General features: G+C 38.4%; 1 protein-coding gene across 1 annotated transcript in view; it reads left to right on the top strand.

Moving 5' to 3' along the window:
* The window catches only part of ndufs4 (NADH:ubiquinone oxidoreductase subunit S4), a 100,801-nt gene that overhangs the window by 9,110 nt on the left and 64,989 nt on the right, over positions 1-26,702 (top strand). Inside the window, exon 2 of the mRNA XM_059989430.1 lies at positions 15,161-15,239. Within this exon, the coding sequence (XP_059845413.1) occupies positions 15,161-15,239 (79 nt within the window). The remainder of the gene's footprint in view (positions 1-15,160; positions 15,240-26,702) is intronic.

Raw genomic sequence — 26,702 nt, 5'->3', positions numbered from 1 at the left:
GATGCGGGGCAAAGGTAGATCAGCAAATTGTGTGCCAAGGCTTTCTGCACCACAGAACAGGCAGAGCTGGTGAAGACTATAAAATGTGCAAATGAGCTTAACTTGAAGCAGAAATCATTAAATATTTTGAATAGTTGCTTCTCAGTATTCACAAGGATGGTCTTAACATAAGCAGGTCAGCTGTCATTCAATGAGATCATGGCTGATCTTGTACCCCAGATTTTTTATTTACTGAAATCCCTTAATTCCCTCAGTATTTTGAGAATCAAACAATTTCAGTCTTGAATGTATAATATAACTGAACGGTTCGTTAAGGCAGAGAATTCCAAAACTGATAACAGTTTGTAAAAATTTCTCCTCCTCTTTGTCATAATTATGTCACCATTTATTGAAACTGCGATTTGCAGATCAGCTTTTTATCTTGGAGGAAGACATACTCCCAGGATCATACTTCTCAAATGTCAATGACTTAGTGAGATCCTCCCTCATTCAAAAGGGAATAAAGACTTGGCCTATTTAATTTGCCTTATAGCAACATAATTCTCTGAATCTCCATTTGGCAAGAATTTGGAGTACACGCTCTGACGTGAGTTTATCCTTCCTTGATAAGGAATCAAAATTGTACACTGTAATCCAGATATGTTCATAATAATGCTCTCTATAATTGCAATAAATTCCAATTAGTGCACCCATGCTCAAAGGCTGATGAAATGGATTCAGGCAATTGCATGCTCATGGCCTGGCAAAATGTTAATATCGCTAAACAAGAATAAACTTGAGATCTACAAAATATTCCTCAATATTGATTCTGAAAGACGGTGATTATAAATTTACAACTTCAACCCCCATTGAAATGGCATTCTAAAAATAAACTGGAAACCTCAGCAATATGCTGACTGATTTTCAAAGTCCGTTTGTTAAATTAAGATAGTCCACTTAGACAAAGAAGATTAAATGCCACACATAGTTATTAAGTCATACTAATTTGGCTGAGGAAGAAGCAGAAAAACCCCTTGGAAACTGTTCATTTTAAGCATAGTTAACGTTAAGTATGGTTTAAGAGGCTTTTTAGAGTTTAGAACTCAGTAAAATAGGAGTAAAAGTACCCTTTCAAGCTTGCTCTGCCATTCAGTATGATCATGGTTAATCCTGACTAACCTCAGGAGTCAGTCAGAAGAACACACACCAATCTTTATTGAGGAGTCAATGGTGGAAAGGATGTGCAGTTTCAAGTTCCTGGGCATCAACGTCTTAGATCAAGGCATGCCAGTAGCTATACTTCATTAGGAATTTGAGAAGATGTCATGAAAGACTAGCAAATTTCTACAGATGTATCAAGGAGAGCATTTTGATTGGGTGCAATACTACCTGATATGGTGGCACCAATGCACAGGATCATAGGAGGCTTCAGAAGGTTGTATATTCAGCCATCTCCATCATGTGTACAAGCCTCCCTATTGTTGCAGACATTTTTTAAAAACTATGCCTTAAGAAGTCAGCATCCAACACTAAGGACCCCTCCCTCACTGTCTGGGGCATGCCCTCTTTTCCTTCCTACCATCAGAGAGGAGGTACATGGGCCTGAAGACCCACATTCAACTTTTTAGGAACAACATCTCCTCCCCTGCCCCCCACCCCATCACTATCAGATTCTGAGCGGTTCATGAACACTACCTTGCTGTTCCTCTTTTGCACTGTTTATTTATTTTCATTGTATGTCATAGTTAATGTTACACCCGAACTGCATTACAATATCAAAACAGCAAACTTCTCAACTAATGTCAGTGTCAATAAACCTGATTTTGTTTCAACACTTAGTGGTTTAAATGCAGACCACAATTATTTAGAATACTGAATGTGAAGTGGTGTCACTTACTCTATGATGGATCATAGATTGGGTATTAATTTAAGCACTATGCAACAAGGCTCCAATTAATAGTTATGCAAAAGTTTATAGCTGAATTTGCTATTCTTTCATTAATATTCTATTTGTACTTGTTCAACCTTAAATTGAGAGAAAAGGGTTAATTTTTTCTTTAAAAGTCGGCAAGCTCCTGACACTGTTTCATGAGTCAATAAGAAACCACTTAGGAGCAAATGTAAAACCATGCTGTCAGTAACTTCTTCAGTATTCTTTGCCTTACTATTGATGCACTGATATAAACTATTTCATGATTTACTTTAACAACTTGTGAATCAAAGCTAATTTGCAATTTTGGCATGTCCATTCTTTAATAACCTTTCTATACTGTGGCTAAATGAAGACTGGATTTAGATCTAGAAGGCATCTAGAAAGCTTTTTCTAGAAAATTTACAGATTTTTTTTCAAATCAATTGACAATACATTTTAAAAGGTTACAGAGAATTTATACCTCACTAGTGTGAGAGGAGGTATAACCTAAGGTGTTACCTAGCTTTCTTATACTAGCTAAATGGTGTTGCTGTTATTTATAATCTATCAAACAAAATAGTTGTATCCCAATGGTTTTAGGCAGAATGAACTCCAGTTCACAGTTGTGGACCAACCACATCTTGTCTGATGTGAAAACAGGACTATTCTAAAGCTTAGTACTAGGTTTCTCTGCAAGGTTGTCTGATACTTTGCAAAAAAAAATGCAGTTTCTTTGTTCACCTCTTCATATGTCACAGATTGAATGGCGCTTTCAGTATATGGGTGCTAAATGCACTCTTTGTTGCACTGCAGACAGAACAAAGCCTTTTCGCAAGTCTAGACAGCTGTTTGTCTCATCCTTGAACTTTGGTAAACCTATTTCAAACAGTGAATTGCAGACTGGTTAGTAGAGTGCATTTTGTATTGTTTTATTAATTTGGCATGGAGACAACATTCAGAGAATATCAGAGGTCATTCTGTTAGAGCAGTGACTGCATCTTTAGCGAATATCAAGGGTGTAACATTAGATGACATCTACAAAGCTGCTGTTTGTTGTAACCTCATACTTTTACAAAATTAGTGTTTGGACTTGTCTGCAAAACAGGAATTTTTAAAATTCTGAGAACAATGTTAGATTCTTTCAAAGCCCTGTATCCTTTTCGTCTTAAGAGTACTACAGAGTTATAATCCATGTGGGAAAGAGACTATTTCATATAATCTTCCTTCGTCTTTTTTTCCTAAGGAAAATCTTCACCTCCAAATCCAGTCATAAAAAAAGCTTTCTAATTTAAAGAGGTAAATAGAATGTGGAGGGTTTTTTTTTGGAAGTTATTTGCTGGTCTGATCAAAATCTGAATGAACACCATATAAAAGGCACTGTTTGTTTCAATGATGCAGGGGAAATTGTTTTGAATTAAATGCAGAAGGCCATTCTGCCTCTCAGGCCTATTCTGAAATTTAGTTTGATCAAGGCTGTTTGCAAGAGACAGATCCAGATTAATTCCATTACCTATGCTAAGTACATGCTACATTACCCTGAACAACCTAACACCAATTTTAAGTTTATTTCTCTTTTTTCTTGACTCTTTCTTTACCATCCTCTCCCCAATCAGAAGTGATAGTAATTTTCTTTTGACTGTATCAACATTTTTTAGTTACTGCGACATCGAAATTAAATCTTGCTTTTCAAACTCACTGGACTTATATTTGTTGTAACTTCAGAATCAGGTTTATTATCACTGACCTGGATGATGTGAAATTAGTTGTTTTGCAGCAGCAGTTCAGAGGTACAGTGCAAAAATGGAGTAATGAGGTACTGTTCATGGACCATTCAGAAATCTGATGGCAGAGGGAAGGAAGCTCTTTCTGAATCATTGAATGTGGGTCTTCAGGCTCCTGGACTAGCACCCTGATTGATAGTAGTAACAAGAAAAGGGCATGTTACTGATAGTGAGGGTCTTTAGTGATAGATGTTATCTTCAGCAGATACCACCTTTTGAAGTGGAGAGTGGTGTGCCTGTGATGGAGCTGGTTGACTCTGCATCCCACTGCAGCCTCTTGCAATACTGTACATTGGAACCTCTATACCATGCTGTGATGCAACCAGTCAGAATGCTCCCCAATATACATCTGTTGTTATTTGCAAGCGTCTTTGGTGACATATCAAATCTCCTCAAACTCTTAATGAAGTAGAGTTGTCTTTGTGATTGCATCAATATGTTGGGCCCTGGATAGATCCTCCTAGATGTTGACACCCAGGAACTTGAAATTGCTCACACTTCCCATTGCTGATCCCTCAATGGAGACTGGTCATAGAATCAAAGAAAAGTACAGCACAGAAACAGGCCTTCGGTCCATCGAGTCTGTGCCGATCCATTTAAACTGTTGTCTTGCACTGGGACTTTAACCTCCATACCCTACCATCCATGCACCTATCCAAACATCTCTTAAATGTTGAAATTGAGCTTGCATGTCCCACTTGCACTGGCACTTTGTTTCTTACTCCCAAGACCCTCTGAATGAAGTTTCCCTTCATATTCCCCTTAAACTTTTCACCTTTCATCCTTAACCCATGACCTCTGATTGTAGTCCCACATAACCTCAGTGGAAAAAGCCTGTTTGCATTTACCTTATCTATACCCCTCCTAATTTTGTTTACAGTACCTCAATTAATTCTTGTCTCATTCTCTAGTGTTCCAAGGAATAAAGCCCTAACTTATTCAATCTTTCCATATAACTTAGGTCCCCCAGACCCGGCAATATCCTTGTAAGTTTTCTCTGTACTCTTTCAACCTTACTTGCATCATTCCTGTAGGTTGGTGACCAGAACTGCCCACAATACTCCAAATTAGGCCTCACCAATGTCTTATACAACTTCAATATATCTCCTGTACTTAATACTTTGATTTATGGCCAAAGTGCCAAAAGTTTTCTTAATGATCCTCAAGATCCGTGACACCAGTTTCAATGATTTATTGACCTGTATTCCAAGATCTCTTTGTCTACCACACTGCTCTGTGCCCTTCCATTCACTGTGTAAGGCCTACCCATCTTACTGAAGTTTAACACCTCAGACTTAATTAAATTCCATCTGTCATTTTTTAGCCTATTTTTCCAGCTGGTCCAGATCCTGTTGTAGGCCATGATAGCCTTCTTCGCTGTTCACTACTCTCCCAACTGTGGTGTCATCTGCAAATTTGCTCATCCAGTTAACAACATTATCATCTGGATCTTTGATATAGATGACAAACAACAATGCAGCAGCACCAAACCCTGTGGCACTCCACTAGTCACAGGCCTGAGATGCACCCATCTACAACCACTCTCTGGCTTCTCCCACAAAGCCAATGTCTAATCCAGTTTACTACCTCATCTTGAATGCCAAGCGACTGAACCTTTGTGACTAATTTCCCAAGCAAACCTTGTCAAATACCTTGCTAAAGTCCTGTAGACACTATCCACTGCCTTGCTTTCATCATCTTTCCTGATAACTCCCTCGAAAAACTCGATTAAGATTGGTTAGACATGACCTACTACCCACAAAGCCATGCAGACTATTCTTAGTCAGTCCATATCTGTCCAAATACTCTTGTATCTGGTCCCTTAGCATACCTTCCAATAACTTGCCCACTACTAATGTTAGGCTCACTGGCCTATAATTTCCTTGTTAATTTTTAGAGTCTTTTTTTAAACAGAACCAGAATCAGGTTTAATGTTACCGGCATATGTCGTGAAAGCAGTACAATGAAATACATGATAAATAAATACAGAGGAAAGGAACTGAGTTACACTAAGTATGTGTATGTCTATTAAATAGTTAAGTTAAAAATAAGGAGCACAAAGAAAAACAGAAATAAAAAAAGTAGTGAAGTAATGTTCATGGGTTCAATGTCCATTTAAAAATGGGATGGCAGAAGGGAAGAATTGTTCCTGAACCCAGACTGTTCCATACCAGTCTGTGATGCAGCCAGTAGGAATGCTCTCCATGATACATTTGTAGAAGTGTTCATGTGTTTTACAAACCAAATCTCCTCAGATTCTTAATGAAATATAGCTGCTGCCTTGCCTTCTTTATAGGTGCATCCAGGTTAGTTCCTCAGTGATATTGACACCCAGGAACTTGAAATTGCTCACTCTCTCCATTTTTGATCCCTCTGTGGATGTGTTTGTGTTCTGTCTTCTTACCCTTTCTGAAGTCCACAGTTGGCTCTTTGATCTTGCTGACATTGAATGAAAGATTGTTGTTGCAACACCACTCAAGTAACTGGTATATTTCGCCCCTCTACGTCCTTTTGTCACCATCTGAAATTCTGCCAGCAATGGTTGTATCATCAGCAAGTTTATAGATGGCATTTGAGCGAGCCACACAGTCACTGGTGTAGAGAGAGTAGAGCAATGGGCTAAGCACATACCCCTTTGTTTCGAATCCACACAGATTGTGGTCTTTCAGTTAGGAAGTCCAGGATCCAGATGCAGAGGGAGGTACAGAGGCCGCCTAGGTTCTTTAGCTTTTCAATTAGAACTGCAGGAATGGTGGTGTTAAATGCTAAGGTGTAGTCAAAAACACCTAGGTTTTTGCATTGTCTGGGTAATCCAGGGCCCCATAGAGAGTCATTGAGATTGCATCTGCTGTAGACCTGTTTTGGCAATAGGCAAATTGCAGCAGGTCCAAGTCCTTCTTCCTGAGACAGGTGTTTATTCTAGCCATGATCAGCCTCTTAAAAGATTTCATGACTGGAACAGATCTGCTTTAAGATGGCAACATCTCCTCCTCTAATCTGTGTAGAGTCCATGAAGTTGATGTCTTTTGGCCTTACTTCTACAGATTCAGCGTCTATCTCCTGAGTAAATACAAATGGTGTGTGTTCCCCTGACCAACACCACTCAGCTAGTCAGCCTGTCTCAGTCCTACAAGCTTCTTCACCATTGGATATTATACTAACAGCATTTGTGTCATCTACAAATTTTGTAGATGGTGTCATGCATTCAGACACATCCTTGAGGTACTCCTGTGATTGTCAACAAAGAGGAATTGTTATTCCCAATCCATTCTGAATGTGGTCTCCTGATAAGGAAGTTGAAGATCCAGTTGCAGAGGGGACCTCAGAGGCCCAGTTAGTAAATGATTATTAATAATTAGGGATGATATTTTAGTCCTGGTATTGTTCTGGTGAAACTGCAATGCCCATTCTCTAGAGCCAATATATTCTTTCAAAAATACAAATTTCCAAAATAAAATATAGTTTACCCAGAAAATTATGTAACTCTTTACCTTTTGTGTTCCTACATCTCAGGATAAAGACCAAAATTTCATGAGCAGTTTAGTTATGTTTTTACAGATGTTCATTATATCAGGTTTGATATTTTAAGTATAAATGCCAGCAAATGTGATAAATCGGAACCTGCAAGACAAACCTTGAAGTATCTACCTTCTTGTTTGTCTTCCCTCTTAAGAAAGCAATCTCTGATTAATTGATTTAATCTTGGGTTTACCCATGTCTTTGAAGTAATAAAGAGTAAATACTCCTTAGTCTTACTTGCTTAAGTTTTAATTGTTTTATGTGAAACCAAATGTCATTCGTAAGGCCAGTGATGTTGTGGGGGTGGAACTGGACTCTCTGATGGTGGTGTCTGAAAAGAGGATGCTGTCCAAGTTGCATGCCATCTCCATAATGTACTGGTTAGGCACAGGAGTACATTCAGCCAGAGACTCATTCCACCGAGATGCAACTCTGAGCGTCATAGGAAGTCATTCCTGCCTATGGCCATTGAACTTTACAACTTCTCCCTCGGAGTGTCGGACACCCTGAGCCAATAGGCTGGTCCTGGACTAATTTCCACGGGGCATTATTTACTTATTATTATTTAATTATTTATTGTTTTATATTGCTATATTTCTACACTATTCTTGGTTGGTGCAACTGTAACAAAACCCAATTTCCCTCGGGATCAATAAAGTATGTCTGTCTGTGAAATTTGACTAATTTTCTAGGATTAACCCAGTCAGCTCATTCATAATTAATTTTTCAATAAGTTAGCTCAAAGTCCTTTTAAGAGGAAGCATTTTTCTGGAAAGAAACAATCCAAGTTTGCATTATCTATGGTAGCTTAAATATTGAACACAGTGTAAATTGTGTAGGTTACCTCTACATTCTGAAAGTTATGTTTTGAATAATTAAATGCATTTGGTACACTAAGATTTGGGCAGCATCAAATACAGCAGCAAATTTCCTTGGCATTAAGATTTGGTTTCAAAGGTTTTACATAATCATCCCTGTACATTGGCACTGTATCGGTTATCTCAAATGGTTCCTTGTTCCTGTATGTAATATTTCTACCTGTTCAGTATATTGTCTAAACATTAATCTGGATTGGAAATATTAGTGTGTCCTTGTACTTCAGGCTGGGTGATGACCATCTGCTGTGTTGTTATCTCCTGGCACCTTTGTTCCCAATTGAACTGTATTTAGAATGTATTTATTCTGTCCAATTACTTATTCTACAAAATTTATTACTCTGGCATTTTGTTAATTTTTTAAGTTAAATCACTATGCTTATTTGAAATACTGTGTTGTTGACAGCCCTAAAGTTAGTTTATTGATGTTGGGTGTAAGGGTGTAATGAAGACTAATAGGCAGGATAATAACCAAGGTTAAAATGTAGAATATGCAACTGCCTTGCAATATTCACGACAGTGGATTTTAAGGCATGAGTGTTACATTGTGGTGAGGCAATTCACGTTAAGCTCTTGATTCTATTTGAAGCCTTATTAAACTCAGCAGCTGTCATGTGAATTTAATAGGATTTGGGAAATCAAAAGGGTACTAGTCTCACAAAATTAGGTGCATTTTATAGCAGTCTCTCTCTGTAAATCAGGAGGAGTAATCATCTCAGAGGACCTTTACTCATTTCTCTGCTGATTGTGACTCTTCTGTCTCTCATCTGCTATAATTGTCAGGAATCTCTTTTTGCACTCTCAACCCAATTCTCCTGTCTTCTCCCCATTACCCTTACTAATCAAGAACCTATTAACCTTTGCTGTAAATATACCCAATAACTTGCCTCCATAGGCATCTATGGCAATGAATTCCACAGATTCACCACACCTCTGGTTAGAGAAATATCCCCTTATCTATGTTCTAAAAGGACGTCTTTCTATTCTGAAGCTTTGTCTTCTGATTGAAGAGTTCCCCACTAAACACCCTTTCTCTAAGCCTTTCAATATTTGATCATTTCAATGAGTTCTCCCCCTCATTCTTCTAAACTCCAGCAAGTCTAAAAGCCCAGTGCCATCAAACATTCCTCATACATTATCCCTTTTATTTTTGGGATCATTCTTGTGAACCTTCTTTGGATCTCTCCAATGCCAGCACATCCTTTCTTAGATAAAGTGTAGCGTAGTGTATCTAAGTTTGCTGATATACTAAATTGAGTGGAAAAGAAAATTGTGCGATAGATACGGAGGGTCTGCAGAGAGATATAGATAGGTTAAGTGAGTGGGCAGGGGTCTAGCAGGTGGAATACAATGTTGGTAAATGCGACGTTGTCCACTTTAGAAGGAAAAATGGAAGAGCAGATTACTATTTAAATGGTACAAAATTGCAGCATGCTGCTGTGCAGAGGGACTTGGGAGTGCTTGTGCATGAATCATAGAAGGTTGGTTTGCAGGTGCAGCAGGCCATGAAGAAGGCAAATGTGGTATTGGCCTTCAGGGCCAGAGGGATTGGATTTAAGAGCAGGGAGATTATGCTGCAACTGTACAGGGTACTGGTGAGGCCTCACCTGGAGTACTGTGTGCAGTTCTGGTCTCCTTACTTGAGGAAGGATATACTAGCTTTGTGGTGCAGACGAGATTCACCAGGTTGATTCCAGATATGAGGGGGTTAGACTATGAGGAGAGATTGAGTCACCTGGGTCTGTACTCTCCGGAATTCAAAAGAATATGAGGAGATCTTACAGAAACATATAAAATTATGAAAGTGATAGATAAGATAGAGGCAGGAAAGTTGTTTCCACAGATAGGTGAGCCTAGAACTAGGGAATATAGCCTCAAGATTTGGGGGAGTAGATTTAGGACGGAGTTGAGGAGGAACAGCTTTTCCCAGAATGTGGTGAATCTGTGGAATTCTCTGCCCAATGAAGCAGTGAGGGCTACCTCAGTAAATGTATTTAAGACAAGGTTGGATAGATTTTTGCATAGTAGAGGAATTGAGGGTTATGGAGAAAAGGCAGGTAGGTGGAGATGAGTCCATGGCCAGATCAGCCATGATGTTATTGATTGGTAGAGCAGGCTCAATGGGCTAGATGGCCTACTCCTGCTTTCTTTTATGTTCTTATAAGGGGCCCAAAACTCATCGCTGTACTCTGTGCAATGTGACCAAAGCCTTATAAAGCCTCACCATTACATCTTTACTTTTATATTCTAATTCTCTCAAAATGAATGCTAACATTGCATTTTCCTTCCTTACCACCAACTCAGCATATGTTATATATAGCCTCAACATATAGCCTGGGGTACATTTCATCCGGTGCTGGCGACTTATCCAACTTGATGCTTTCCAAAAGCTCCAGCACATCCTCTTTCTTGATATCTACATGCTCAAGCTTTTTAGTCTGCTGCAAGTCATCCTACAATCATGAAGGTCATTTTCCGTAGTGAATACTGAAGTAAAGTACTCATTAGGTACCTCTGCTATTTCCTCCGGTTCCACACACATTTTCCCACTGTCACATTTGATAGGTCCTATTCTTTCTTGTCCTATCCACTTGCTCTTCACGTACTTGAAGAATGCCTTGGGATTTTCCTTAATTCTGCCCACCAAGGCCTTCTCATGGCCCCTTCTGGCTCTCCTAATTTTCTTCTTAAGCTCCTTCCTAGTAACCTTATAATCTTCTAAAATGCTGTTCGTCGACAATAGCTCAGCATTTAATACCATCATTCCCACAATCCTGATTGAGAAGTTACAGATCCTGGCCTCTATACCTCCCTCTGCAATTGGATCCTCGACTTCTTAACTGGCAGGCCACAATCTGTGCAGCTTGGTGATAATATTTCCTCCTCGCTGACTCTCAACACTGGTGCACCTCAGGGGTGTGTGCTCAGCCCACTGCTCTATTCTCTCTATACCCATGATTGTGTGGCTAGGCATAGCTGAAGTACCATCTGTAAATTTGCTGATGATACAACCATTGTTGGTAGAATCTCAGATGGAGATGAGAAGGCGTACAGGAGCAAGATATGCCAACAAGTGGAGTGGTGGCGCAGCAACAACCTGGCATTCAACGTTAGTATGACGAAAGAGCTGATTGTGGACTTCAGGAAGAGTAAGACGAAGGAACACATACCAATCCTCATTGAGGGATCAGAAGTGGAGAGAGAGAGCAGTTTCACGTTCCTGAGTGTCAAGATCTCTGAGGATTTAACCTGGTCCCAACATATCGATGCAGTTATAAAGAAGGCAAGACAGCAACTGTATTTCATTAGGAGTTTGAAGAGATTTGGTATGTCAAAAAATACACTCAAAGACTTCTATAGATGTAGTATGCAAAGTGTTCTGACCGTCTGCATCAGTCTGGTATGGGGGGGGTGGAGCCACTGCACAGGACCAAAAGAAGCTGCAGAAGGTTGTAAATTTAGTCAGCTCCATCTTGGGTACTAGCCTACAAAGTATCCAGGATATCTTCAAAGAGTGGTGTCTCAGAAAGGCAGCATCCATTATTAATGACCTCCAGAACCCAGGGCATGCCCTTTTCTCACTGACCATCAGGTAGGAGGTACAGAAACCTGAAGGCACACACTCAGCAATTCAGGAACAGCTTCTTCCCCTCTGCCATCCGATTCCTAAATAGACATTGAACCCTTGGACTCTACCTCACTTTTTAAATGTATGTTATTTCTGTTTTTTGCATTATTTTTAATCTATTCTATATATCTATATACTACTAAAGGTCTCGTGCTCTGTCTGTCTTTGACCTCCAATTAGCACAAACGGTGCATTACAGGGCACTTTTTTTTGGCTAAATCGACTTAAAATGCGCTAACTTAAAGAATGCAGGCAAAGTTCAGGGTTATATATTTGTATAAAATTGCTCATTTGCCAAAATCAACAGCCTCGCTTTCAGCTGAGAGCCGATCCACCATCATGGAAATTGGGATGCGACACCACGATGCATGTGCACGGCCAGCCTCAGCAGCAACACCAAGCGGAGCAGCAGGGCAGGGCAGCTCTATTTCAATTCTCTAAAAGGGTGCCCCAATGGGTCACCCCATTATCTAGTGTATACTGTGATTGCTTAACTTATTTATTATTATTTTTTCTTCTATGTTATGTTGAACTGTTGCTGCTAAGTTAACAACTTTCACAACACATGTCAGTGATAATAAACCCGATTCTGATTCTGAAAATTGGGCTAAGTTGTTTTGAAAATGAATTTCAACTTTGTATTACAGTATATAGCTATTTAGTCAGATGAATATTATAATACAAAGTTAAGAATTAGTGCTGCACTGGAGGATGGAATGTTAGTGTCTTAGAATCATAATGCCAAAATGTATTAATAATGAAGAACTGCAGAATGTTCTACCAGTGATTATAATTATTGGTGAGTATTTTAGATGTAAAATCCAATTTTCTTTTTAGAAATACAGTAGTTTCTGGTTAAATTGGGCAGCCATTCATTTGGGTCAACTCTTAAAGAACAACAAATAAATCAAGAAAATAGTTAGGATTCCTTTGTTTATTTGGAACACCATGCTGCTTAATTGGGGCAGCAGACTTACTGAGAAGTTTTTATCTCATGTCAGTTGCACAGACAGACATACCTTATTGAACCCAGACGGAACAGCACAGACACCCACAGGTTGCATGTACCTGTATGGCCATTGTACACTACACAATGCTTCATGCTATGTAGCATCAATAGTGTGTGTTTTGTATTCAAAATGCAGTGATTTTTGTTCTGATAGTTGACAGGAAATAAGACAATTCTGAACTATTTTGCTCACTGCGGTTTCAAATATTTTAGGCTTAGAGATGCCAGAAATGGCCAGGAGTGAAGGGTCTCGGCCCGAAACATCGACAGTGCTTCTCCTTATAGATGCTGCCTGGCCTGCTGTGTTCCACCAGCATTTTGTGTGTGAGGAGTGAAAATGAAATGATTTCACTACCAAGTTAAGAATTACAAAGTATTTGAAGGTATCCTGAATGTTACAATGAAAATGAAGATAAGCTTGCAGTCGAAAAAAAGCTTTGTATGAAGACAGTCCATTGCCTGCACAGGATGTCTGTGCTGATTTTGTTCCTTTACAATGAATCATAAGAACACAAATAAATTCCTCTGTGGATAACTTTTAGGAACTAATGCACAGTTTTAGAGAATTGTATAGGTATTGCTAGTTTTCTCATTTGTTCTGCATTTCATTTAGATACATTGTAACTCAGTTAAATGGTAATTTGTCTTTCTTATACTTCTAAACTGTTTCCATGAAACTTTGGCTAATTGGGGCAGCTGCTTTATTGGGCCAAAATGTACTGGTCCCAATGAGTCCCAATTAACCAGAATCCACTGTATTGGGTTTTGTTAGTTTTGCAAGTTTCTTTTAAGTTGTGTAAAGTGGGCACTTGTCTCCCTAGCATCAAGAACATCTTCATAAGGCGTTACTTCAAAAAGTAATCATCCATTATTAAGGACAACCATCACCTAGGACAGTGGTCCCCAACCACCGGGCTGCAAAGCATGTGCCACCGGGCCACAAGGAAATGATATGATTTGGCAGTATGAAATGATATGAGTCAGCTGCAGTGCACATCATATCGTTTCCTCATGGTCCGGTAGTACATGCTTTGCGGCCCAGTGGTTAGGGACCACTGACCTAGGACATGCCCGCTTTTCATTGCTATCTTCAAGGAGGAGGTACAGGAGCCTGTTTCAGGAACGGCTTCTTACCCTCTACCCTCGTGTCTGAATGGATAATGAATCCATGTACACCACCTCACTGTTTTCTTTTTTTGCTCTTGTTTTGCACTATTTATTTTTACGTACTGTGTGTGTGTGTAGATCTCAATAGTGTATTGAAAGTGGATTTGTTAGCATTGGACTGAACATGTTTCACTTAGTGCTATGCTGAGCACGAAACAAGCAACGATCTATCATGATGAATTGAAAATTGAAGGTAATTGTGAATATTCAACAAGATGGTTGCAAAAATTTAAGTAAAGACTTGACATTATATTTTTAAATACTTATAGTAATAAAGCATCTGCTGATCATGAAGCAGCAGAGAAGTTCATTGATTAGTTTGCCAAAATTTGAATTTTAATTTACTTTATTTCTTATATCCTTCACTGCAAGATCATCAGATAATCACTGATGAAACTCTTAACACCAGAACAAGTCTACAATGCTGATTGTTTTTATACCTTGTGTATAAAACCTTAAAAGGTAATATACAAAGACAGTGTACAGCAACCTTTTAATCAAAACATGGCATCATAGGTTGAGACTGAAAACCTGCCATTGTTGTTTTTCAACAGCTGATTCAGGTATGCTGTGCTGCTTTTGTTAACCTGCACACATGAAATCATTATATTAATGGTGTGTAAATTTTTTCTGCTGTTGAGTACATATGTGTAATGAACAGTGTAAAACAAAGACTGCTTAATGGTAGCATACAAATTCAGAATTGGAAATTATGGCGATCCCAAGCTACCTCATATATTCTAAAACCCCAAAAAATCCAAAATGCGAAACACTTCTGGCCCCAAGCATTTCCGGTAAGGGGTACTCAGCCTCTGTGTGTCTGTGTCTGTGTGTGTCTTTACCTTATTAGGCGCTGCATTGAACTGTTGCTGCAAAACAACAAATTTCACAACATAGGCCAGTGATATTAAATCTGATTCCGATTCTCAAGTCTAAATTATGCTGGATATTTAACAAAAGCTTGCCGTAAGAAATTTTAGCTGCTGTCTGCTTGCAGTGTTTTTATTCGTGACAAGCCAGCTACATTCACACACTTTTATAGTATAGCTGTGTCCACTGTCAATTTCTGTGACCTAAAGCCTGTCGGATGTAGTAAAGTGAGTGCAGTGTTTTGTTAAAAGCTGAATGAGATTCTGACGTGAACTCAACAATCCGGGAGAAATAAAATTTCAGCATTTTTATATATCCTTTCGGTCTGTTTTTTAAGACATATGTTAATAACCAATTTGTTTCTGTTGCTTCTGTGTGTGTGTTGTTGAATGAAATGCTTTCTACTGTCTTGCATTGCAGGTCATTGAGCACTTCGACATGGCAGCTGGCTCAGACTCAAACTCGGGACACACAACTCATAACAGTTGATGAAAAATTGGTAAGGATTTTTAATTGCCATACTCCAGTGCCTGGAGGCTATGTCTGTTCAATAGCAGACATTTCACTATGTTATATACTTCGAGGAAAAGTACACAAAAGGATTACCGTCAAGCATCCAAGGTCAAATATCAGAACAGCTGAGATTTCAGTGTTATGCACTGAGGCAATAACTAACTTCTTAAGATCCTTCTAAAAGCAATCACAGACTGTTTATGCCCATGTACAAAGGGAAACTGAGATTGCTGTGTATATAATTTAATGAAAAACATTAATTATTCCATTATATTTATGACAAGTTCAGTATGCTTTTTAAAAAATTTAGTTAAAATGCTAATGCTGTAAATAGTAAATATAATAAAGCTATCTAATTATCAGAACATCTTCATTACTTAAACCATTCTCAGTTTTGTACATGAATCACTTAACTGCAAAAATGATGTTGGCCTTAAATATCAGTATTGTTTTCTCCCTACATTAATTTTATTTAAACAATCCTAATTATTTTTTCTCTTTTAAACTGTGATTTGCTTATAATCTCTGTATGAGAGCACTATTCCCTATGTGCTTTCTATTGACTGGCTTTTTCAAAATGGTTTTCAATGAGAACCCCACACAGATGAGCAGTAAAAATGTAATAGGTCGGTCTTTGGTGTGAACTTCAAGGGAACTAAAAGGCTGTGTACATTTAGCTCATGGTGCCAAATACTTTGTGTTGAATCTACTCGTGCATTTTCAACTTTGTGTGCATGTACATGCATGTGAAAGGATTATATAAATTCGGTAGTTACCAAATGTCAAAGCAGCAGAGACATTTTTACATAGAGGAAAGCTTATTATGTAACCTGCTTAGAATTTCCAGCATTTTCTGCATTTATTATTGTTGTCAAGGGAGTTTACTGCAAAATATTTTTCTGCGATTGTTTGCTAGTGCAGTATGATCTAACTGAATGGAGTGTTCTGTGAAAACCATTATTTGAATGCTGCCCATGTACCATGTTCCTGTGTACCCTAGCTGTCAACACAGCCTGATGCAGACGCATACAGAGATATGTTAGAATGAGGGCCACTGTCCATGTGCTTGTTTCTTCTCTGCCCCCCCCACACCATAGATTCTGATATGTTGATAGTGCACTTCTAGCAGGTCTTGTCCTGTCCAATTCCATTGAGCCAAATTCAAGGCAGCTGGTAAGCCATCACTCGCAAGAATTTATTCATTACAAAATAAAATCCTCTGAGATAAAGGACAGGGAATTCTGGCTACCTGCTTTCTCTAGGGGGCCATTTGAATTGTGTTATCAGTACTGATCTGCGATCTGCCAGGGCCATTGTTGTCTTTCAGTCACAATGAAACAGACTTGGCAAAAATGGTAAAAGCTTGTTTCAGTGACCCATAGATGTGGAAGAGAACATTACTGATGTCATATGTGAGGGTGTATTTGATGGGTTTGTCCTGGAGCCCTGATACTTTAGTGGAATTTATTGATAAGCGGTTGTATTTTCAAAGCAATGGAAAATGTATTAATAGCTATGTAATCCAATTCCAATCACTTCTCTATAGAAGTCAATTTGGAATAAAAATGTCTAGAAATGTAATTCATATCTGATATTTTAGTTTAGCTTTCTCTAAAACTCTTCACTTAAAAGATATATTAATGGATTAAGCCAGTGGCTGTTTTTGATCTATAAGCAGCCATAACTGTATTGAAAATACTCATTTTGTGAGAAGTATACTATACTTTTCTCTACAAAAATTCAAGTTCTTAAAAAGGGTAAAGAAATCGCAGCCTTGCAAATAGAATTAATTTACTATTTAGTTTTTAAATTTAAAAGCTAGTCAGGATTTACAGTATTTGATGCAGGAAAATGACAGCAAATGTTCTTAAGATGTTTGTTTAATGATGCTGGAAGTAGTGATGGAAAATGCTCTATTTACAGATTGTAAATGCATGCTAGCTAAATAGAATGAGGGTTTACTTGTATGAGTGAATAGAATTTATGAAAAAAAATCCCTTTTTTATTCCTATATTGCTTTGAACTCTTTGTCCTCTAACTATGACTCTAAATTAATGCGTCTTAATATCCATAATTCAGTATGCCTTAATATCACTATCACCCCTTCCCTCTCTGCTGGGTTCCCATGCTGGCCCAAAGCTTCCAAGCCAGCCTCCAACCCCCAACCCCCAACCCTACCCGATCCCTCATTCCTTGTGCTTGTGACTTTCCCAGGTTTTTCCCTCACTCAGTGTGCAGTTTTGCTGCAACTTGCTATGCAAGTTAAGATGATCAAAATACAAATTGAGAAATCAATCTTCACTATAAAAATGCAAAGCTATTCTTTATTGATTGACGCAGATTGTTTTTTTATACATGAGTGTGTTATATTAAGTGTAGTATTTTAACTGAGAACTGACATTTTCTGATTGCAATACTATGTTTATATTTTAAATTAAGTCTCGTTACTGTGGCTTAAATCCAAAAAAAATTGAAATACATCAATGTAAATTACCTCTCGATCAGATGGTATTCCCAGTTTATTTTTTAAAATCTAATTTGGATGGAACTATTCATTAGCAAATCTGTCAGCTATGTATTGGAGCATTGTCTTTCTCTGAAATTGTCAATTGAATATTTTTGGGTTGTAGCAACTTGAATTAGTGCAGTAGTTTTTCAACATGGGGAAAATTTCCCAAATCATTTCATGTGCACATTTTTGGATACTTAGGCATTAAGCCACACGTGTATATAGAACAGGTCCAAGTGATTGATGTCTCCCTATTGATAGGGAAAGACTACAGTCCTTTTGCCTTTCTACATGCAAAAAGAAAATCAAATGTTTTAGAAGTTTTCAGCAGAACTCTACTCAAAGGAATAAAAACTAAGGCCGATTAGCTCCTCAATTTTGATTTGCTTTTCAATTATGTTATGGCTGGCACACAAGTTGTTTCTGTCTACCAGTTTTAATCCTCATAAGCACAATAAAGCCTGATTTTTTTAAAATGAAAAATCTGCTAAATCTTTTGGAACAGAGGACTCTCAGTTGCTTCATGCCACGGAAACTAGTATAAGCACTGGCCTGATGAACCTATAAGGCTTGGGACAACAGACTTTACTTAACTAAAATGTTAAAGGAGATCTTATTGAAGTTTGTAAAGTTATTGGAAGCATAGAGGAGGCAGATATCTAAAATCTTTTTCCATCTCAAATACTATAGGGCATGACTTTAAGTGAGAGGGGCAAAGTGTCGGTTCCACTGCTGCACTATGTTCATTGCTGATCCACAGCTACATTTTACCAACTCAGCTGATACATTTTCCATTAAAAATCTATTAGTCTCTTTTAATTGTTTCTGATTAGTCAAGCAAATTTTAAGGTAGATTTAATAATTGTTTTTGTGGATCTGATGAAGTACAAAAAGATCACAGTAAGATAGCATAGTAATTATTGAACATAATAAATACATACAATAGCTTATGTACATTGATTGTATGCCCGTAAAGTTACACTAGACACAGGAGTGTCTGTACATAAGGGGAATGTGATAGGAAATTATGTAGTGGTGCCTGGGTTGTAGAGGGATGGGTTAGTGGCTGGAGGTGTTGATCAGCCTTACTGCTTGGGGAAAGTAACGGTTTCTGAATCTGGTGGCCCTGGTGTGGATGCAACATAGTCTCCTCCCTAATGGGAGTGGAGCAAATAGTTCTTGAGCAGGGTGGGATCCTCCATGATATTACTGGTTCTTTTCTGGCACCTCTCCATATATTTTTTTTTAGTGGGTAGGCTGGGGTCTGTGATGTGTTGGACAGTTATGGCTACCCTTTGTAGAGACTTCCTGAAAGTATGAGGGCAGTTTCCATATCATGCAGTGATGCAGCTTGTTACGATGTGTTCTACTGTAGAATGACATGAGCATAGATATGTATAGTCCTTCTCTCTTCAGCCTCCTCAGAAAGTAGAGGTGTTGGTGAGCTTTCCTGATTGTGTATAACGCGTTCTGGGCCCATGAGAGTTGATTGAGATCTGCACTCCCAGGTGTTTGAAACTGCCTGTAGTTTCCACTGTTGTTCTGCCGATGTAGGGGGTGTGAATGGTGCACGTTCTCCTGAAGCTGATAACCATAACCATCTTCTTTGCCTTGTTGACATTGAGGAAGAAGTTATTTGTCTGGCACCAATAATCAACCCCTTTCGAGGAGTAGTTTCTCTTCTACTTCTTTATCAAAGGCTAAAGCTTCATTTCCCTTTTGAGGTTTCATTTCCCAACCCAGCCTTATTCTCGAACTGTGGCCATTGGCCCTAGTCTTCTCAGTCGGCAGAAATATGTCCTGCCATCTAACTGTCAAGCCCTTTTAATTTTTGATGAGATCTCTTGCCATTATTCCAAATTCAGGAAAATGTAGTCCCAGACTAATTGATCTCTTACTATGGTAAATCCATTATCCTTTGGCATCTGTTGAATCTTTGTTGTACTCCTATGGCAAATGCAACCTTTCTAAGGTAATGAGAATCGATTTCAAAATGTCTGGTACCTTTATTTTTCTTGCTAACATTTCTTCAGTTCCTCATCTTGTTAATACTTGAATTTCCAATATATCTGTCATTATTTTTGTGCCTTCTGTCAAGACACATGCAAGATAATTGTTTAGTTCCCCTGTTATTTGCTTATTTTTCATTATAAATTCTTCTGTCCTGTGTGTGGCTAACATTTGCCCTCCATTTTATGTACCAATAAAAGTCCTTTTAGTTTATTTCCCTTGGTTTGTTCTCATGTTCTATCTTGCATTCCTTTATCATTTTTGTGATCCTCCTTTGGGTTCAAAAATGCCATTAATCCATGGCTTATTATTGTTTCTCACAACTTTATAAGTCTCTTCCTTTGATTTAATTGTAAACACACTGGGTTGGCTAAACTGTAGTTTTTATAATTGTAACATTAATTCTATCTAGTTTTATATTCTAAACCTTTTAATGGAATGCTGAATGTACTATCAGTCTTATATTCCTTGCATTGTGTGGACTAACATATTGTAAGTGAGCAGAGGCCTGAGCCTGTCATTTAAGATACTGCACTGCTGAAGGTACTGTTATTTAACCAAGGCCCTATCTAAACTCCGAAATGGATTTATAAAGTACCATGCCTTAATTAGGTTTATCTTTTCACCCAAAAGCTTGTTGTTTATCTGGTTGTTTGCTGTACTGTGAATTAGGGCAGACTGAAATCTAATGACTCTTACTCCTGCACTATCACAATCATTATACTTAAAGGAATTTCTATGGGTTCAAGTGCTTTTATGGCGTAACAATTACTGAGTGATAGACACTACTCAACTGAAAGTTCTTTCTATAATAGTTGCACTTCATGTGATAAAAGGCTAGTAATGATAGACAAGTATCCAAACGCATGAATTGATGACCTAAATCTTTGGTTGCACCTCACCTATGCAAGCAGAGAATTTAAATTAACAATCTAAAATAAAAATGTTATATCTTGAAGCTATTGGCTTGTTAGAAAAAAAAACATTCAGTTTATGGAAGATATAGGCTTGGCCCAATTCAATCTCAGAACCACAGCTATTTATCTGCAAAGCACCAGTATTCAGTCTACAGGAGTGACCCTGACCTTCCATTGCTTGATGTTTTAATTCACCACCCCACTCCCATTCTGATCTCTCCATTTGTTGCCTTGTGTTCTGTTACAACAAGACCTGACGTGGGCTTGAGAAACAGCACCTCATTTCTGTTTTGCAGACTTCAGGACCCTGTGTTAAATTTCCAAATTTTGGGTATCTTGCTCATTCTCCCTTAATCCATAACTGTCACATTGCCATTTGGTCTTTCCCAATCAGAGGCTAGTTCTTTTAACTTGCCCTGCCATGTAAAGCTAACTTATTTTTTTTCTCTTCCCCACCTTTGATAAAAGGTCCCTGGAGTAATAGGTTAACTGTTTCTCTTTTACATAGAGGCGGCCTAACATGCTGAATGTTTATATAGTTTTCTGTTTCTATTTTGGCTTTCCAACATCAGCAACTTTTTATTTTCATGTTTGACTCTTAACTACCTTGTAAAATGACCAAGCAAGCCACTCACTTGTATCAACAGGCTGGTCATCTGGAACTAAGTTAATCACATAATTTGGATGTGGAAAATACTACACTGTTAGTCCAAAGATATAATGTTTGAAGCAATGTGCTTTATTGAAGGAGCTTCCCCAGTAAGCGCTATCCTGTTACATTCATAATCTTGAATTAGTTTTTTAAAGTCTCAGTCCCCTGCAATACAATTCTTAGATATGTCCTGTATTACTGTCAGCTGAAGTAGTGCAATAGAATCAGCATCAGATTTAATATCACCAACATATGTCATAAAATTTGTTGTCTTTCAGGCAGCAGTACAATGTAATACATAATATTAGGAAAAAATCATGAATTACTCTGTGTGTGTGTGTGTGTGTGTGTATTTTTAAATAGTTGAATTAAATAAGTAGTGCAAAATTAAAAGAAAGTAGTGAGGATATAGGATAGAAGAGGCCTGGAAGTCATTAGCATTGATTCCAGACCCCATGAAGTCTGAGCACTATGCCAAACACCGTTTTTAAATAAAACGCCTAATGATCACAGTATAGATATAACCCTGCCTCTGGTGATGAATGAGCGATGTTGTGTTGAATATCATGAGCAGCAAACATTGCAGTAAGCAAGTAGCAATGTATTACAAACGCAAGAAAATCTGCAGATGCCTAGAATCCAAGCAACACACGCAAAATGCTGGAAGAACTCAGCGGGCCATGCAGCATCAATGGAAAGTGTAAATAGTTGACATTTCGGGCCGAAACCCTCGATGAATAACAATGGTTCAGTGTATTCAACATCTACGACTAGGATCAGGGCAATGATGAAGAAGATAGGTCAGCACAATGGTACCAGCACAGACTGTACTGCCCAAATGTTAAAGATAAAGCTACTGGATTGACTGCAGATGTGACAAGAGGGCATGCATGTTCTGAAATCTACCTGTTGAAGATGGAGATAGACAAAAAAAAGACATTGCTTTTTCTTTTAAAAAAAAGTGCTTGGATGGAGAATGGAAAATGACGGATATACTCCTGTAACACACAATTATTTGAGCTAAACACAAAGTACACTGTAAATACTGTGGTCAAATCAACAAGTGCAAACAAGCTGGAGGAACTCAGCAGGTTGGGCAGCATCTGTTGAAACGAAGGGTCCCGGCCCGAAACGTTGACTGCTTGTTTCAACTGATTCTGCCCAACCTGCTGAGTTCCTCCAGCTTGTCTGTATGTGTTAATTATTTGACCTACATTTGCCTTCCTGTCAGCTTGAACTAGTCTGGCTATTCTCTTCTGATCACTCTCATTAACAAGCTGCTTTCATTCACAGAACTGCTGCTCACTGGATTTTTTTATTTTGTTTTTCACACCATTCTCTGTAAACTCTAGAAACTTGTATGTGAAAATCCCAGAAGATCAGCAGTTACTGAAAGGAACTAAAACCACTTCATCTGGCACCAACAATCATTCCACGGTCGAAGTCACTTAGATCACATTTCTTCCCCATTCTGATGTTTGCTTTAAACAACAACTGAACCTCTTGACCATGTTTGCATGCGTTTATGCATTGACTTTCCTGCCATCTGAGTGGCTGGTTAGATATTTGCATCATCAAGTGGGTATATCTAATAAAGTGACCACTGAATATATCAAGTACACTTGAAACAGAAGAAGTGATTATTGAAGTATTAAAAATTATAGAGTGTGTAAATAGCATTAAAAGGAAAAGCAAGTAACTGGAAAGCAGTAGGTGCCAGTGGCCTATTCATTATATTTCTTGTTGCCACAAGCTTTCCCCAATGTTTTTAGGACTGTGTTTTGAATACCCAGTAGAAATGATCCCCATGCCTTGGTTATATTACTGTTTGGGGGTGCTTAGCGATTCCTGTAATTGTCAACTGTATTTAAAGAAAACCTATGGCTGAAAAACATAGTGGGACACCCATATGGTTGTGTCATATAAACCTTTTTGAACCTGAAGTGCTTCAGGATTTGTAATCCTGATTCTCCAATTAAGTCAAGTGTAACTATTTTAATTACTTATTTTGAGCTACAACACGGAGTAGACCCTTCTGATCCATCAAGCTGCACCACCCCACCAACCCCTGATTCAACCCTAGCCTAATAATGGGGAAATTTACAATGTCCAATTAACCTTTCAGACAGTACGCCTTTGGACTGTGGAGAAACTCGCACATTTCACAGGGAGGATTTGCAGACTCCTTGCATGCAACATTGGAATTGAACTCTGAACTCCCCCCCCAAGCTATAAAAGTGTCAGGCTAATGTGGCGCCCCATATTGATCTGCAAGTATTTGTGCTCCTCAGCGTTTTGTAGATCTTTCCTCTTCCAATATTTTCCTTCAAGGGAAGCAATATTAGTTCTGTAAATACCTTCCTGTAGTCTAGAGATCCAAGTCTTGGATTTATCTTTTACGGTTCTTTGAGAATCCTTTCTGATGTAGAATAATCGGGGGATAAAAGGGAATAATCTGAGAAGCTAAGAGGTGATAGGTGGAATAGGCAAAGGGCTGAAGAAGGGAGTTGTGGAGAGAGCAATTCTTGCAGAACTATAGAACATTACAGCACAGAAACAGGCCTTTTGGCTCTTACTGGCTGTGCCGAACCATTTTTCTGCCTAGTCCCACTGACCTGCACCTGGCCCATATCCCTCCAAACACCTCTCATCCATGTACCTGTCCCAGTTTTTCTTAAACATTAAAAGTGAACCCTGCATTTATCACTTCATCTGGCAGCTCATTCCACACTCCCACCTTCACACTTAACCCATGTCCTCTGTTTTTTTTCTCCCCTAGCCTCAGTGGAAAAAGCCTACTTGCATTCACTCTATCTATACCCATCATAATTTTTTATACCTCTATTAAGTCTCCCCTCATTCTTCTACGCTCCTGGGAATAAAGTCCTAACCTATTCAACCTTTCTCTGTAACTCAGTTTCTCAAGTCCCAGCAACATCCTTGTAAACCTTCTCTGCACTCTTTCAAACTTATTAATATCCTTCCTGTAATTCGGTGACCAAAATTGCACACAATACTCCAAATTCGGCCTCACTAATGCCTTAGACAACCTCACTATAACATTCCAACTCTTATACTCAATACTTTGATTTATAAAGGCCAAAATACCAAAAGCTCTCTTTACTACCCTATCTACCTGCGATGCCACTTTTAGGGAATTTTGTATCTGTATTCCTAGATCCCTCTGTTCTACTGCACTCCTCAGTGCCCTACCATTTACCTTGTATGTTCTACCTTGGTTTTTCCTTCAAAAGTCCAATACCTCACACTTGTCTGTAGTTGAAAAAGGAGGAACAGAAAAATGTGACTGGTAGTAGGATCTTGTTGGATATGGTGGAAGTTGCAGAGAATGATATTTTCGAAGTGGAGGTTCCTGGGGTGGTAGGTGAGGACAAAGGGAACCCTGTTCCTGTTACGTTGGGGTGTGGGGGGGAGGCATGTGGGATGATGGGTGAGGGCACATATGTGGGAAATGGAGGGCATACAGGTTTAGTGTATCATTGATGGTGTTGGAAGATAAACCCTGTTTTCTGAAAGAAAAAGTGGGATACCTTTGATGTCCTCCTCCAAGAGGACCACAACTTTTTGAAGGGATTGGAGGCTTGCATGCCTCAATAACACAGAGAGCTATGTTGGCTGGAGTTAGGCCGTTGTGCTTTGATTCTTGGTAGGGTCACCTATGCCAAACAGGTCAAACCAGTCCTCCAGGTTTGGGGGTTCAGCTCAGGGCTAACAACCTGGACTATTCAAAAGAAAATTGTTAAAGAAACAGCAAAAGCTACTCTAAATGCCAGCGGTATAACAGGCAGTAACTAATCAACAAATTTCCGGGAATGGACAACCTCATCCTGAGAACAGGCAGGGGAAGTGAGAGAGGGAGACAGCATTCTTACAAGTGAGAGTTTGGGAAGAGCTATAGAACATCATTGGCATGTAAGCCACATGATGGCATATGGCAGTTTTCTGCTAAATAAATGTCATAAATGAAATTTCCCTTAAGCTGAGTGGGATATATTGAGCATATAAAATGTTTAGTTTTTCAGAATACATTCTCTATTTATTGAGAGCATATTAAACAGAAGCCATAATAGCCCTTCCCAATCTGATACTGCATAAAATTGTGAACAAACCTATTTCTCAAAAGGATGGTTCTGGCAACCAAAGAAACTATCCAGGAATTATACTAACATATTTGCAGCAGGGATTATTTTTATATCAGGACTGAGTATAACGCTAAAGAAGGGGTCAAGTGATGTGCTAACATCGTTATTGTCCCCTTCGACATCAAAACAAAGTCTATCAAAAGTTAGCAATGGAGAATTTGCTTTTAGTAGAAATAAATGGGAAGGGCACGACTATGAAAATAATACAAATAATTTCCAGCCAACTGTGAGCAGGAGGACTGTCACATTAATTTGTCTGAAACTGAATGGTTTAATTTCTGTATATTGATAGCCACTCAACACACTGCAATAAAAATTTGAATCTGAGCACTGACTGATCATGTAGGTTTTGCCAGAGCTAGTAAATAAAGTAGTGAAACATCTCAATTGGCAGAAAAATGGTCTTGCCTAGCAGACAGCAGTATATGCATTTTGCAATACTCTGTTGCCTGATGCACAGTACAGCTGCCACAAATGGATGGCTTGCATGACTTTGACCTATTTTCTCTTTACCCCTAAGGTATTTTCATATTCCCAGTGATTGTTCAATGTTTCTTGGCTTCTTTTACATTACTAGCAATGGTCTCATTATCTTAATAATCATGTTTATTTTGGCAGTTGCAATTGGAACAGATCCCATATATGTATAGATCTGATTTATCGAAGAAATGTTGTATAAATTTAGTAGTTGTAATTAATCCTATCAGAAAAGTATATCCTCTCTCAGATGAAGTAAATAAAGATGTTATTTACTACAAGAGTAAATTGAAGTTATCTTCATTAACACTGGAAATAACATTTCAATGTAATAAAAGATTTTTTTTAAAAAAGGAGAGAAGTATTGTGGTAGGAGAAAATATCCTTTTCCATTTAAGTAAGAAGAAATACCTTTTTTTTGCATTATCAAATACAAATCTGCCTGCTGAAGATTAGTCATGCATAGCCTGGTCTATTTGGATAATATTTTGGGGTCCATTTTATCTTGCTTCTTACTAGGAATTTGATACTGTTAGAGGAAACAGCTTATTTTCCAGTCTGCAGGCAGATATTGTTGCATTACTTTGGACCTGGAGAAATCTAAGCTTTTAGCTAGCTAGTTACACTGGGATAAGGAAAAAATGACATATTTGTTGATTTAAAAAATAATTTTGAATTAAAGATTGCAGAGGGACAACTCTTTTGCTTCCCTTCATGAAAG

The sequence above is a fragment of the Hypanus sabinus genome, chromosome 14 (assembly GCF_030144855.1).
Source record: "Hypanus sabinus isolate sHypSab1 chromosome 14, sHypSab1.hap1, whole genome shotgun sequence".
Lineage (NCBI taxonomy): Eukaryota > Metazoa > Chordata > Chondrichthyes > Myliobatiformes > Dasyatidae > Hypanus > Hypanus sabinus.
This window is presented reverse-complemented; position numbering and strand designations above follow the sequence as displayed.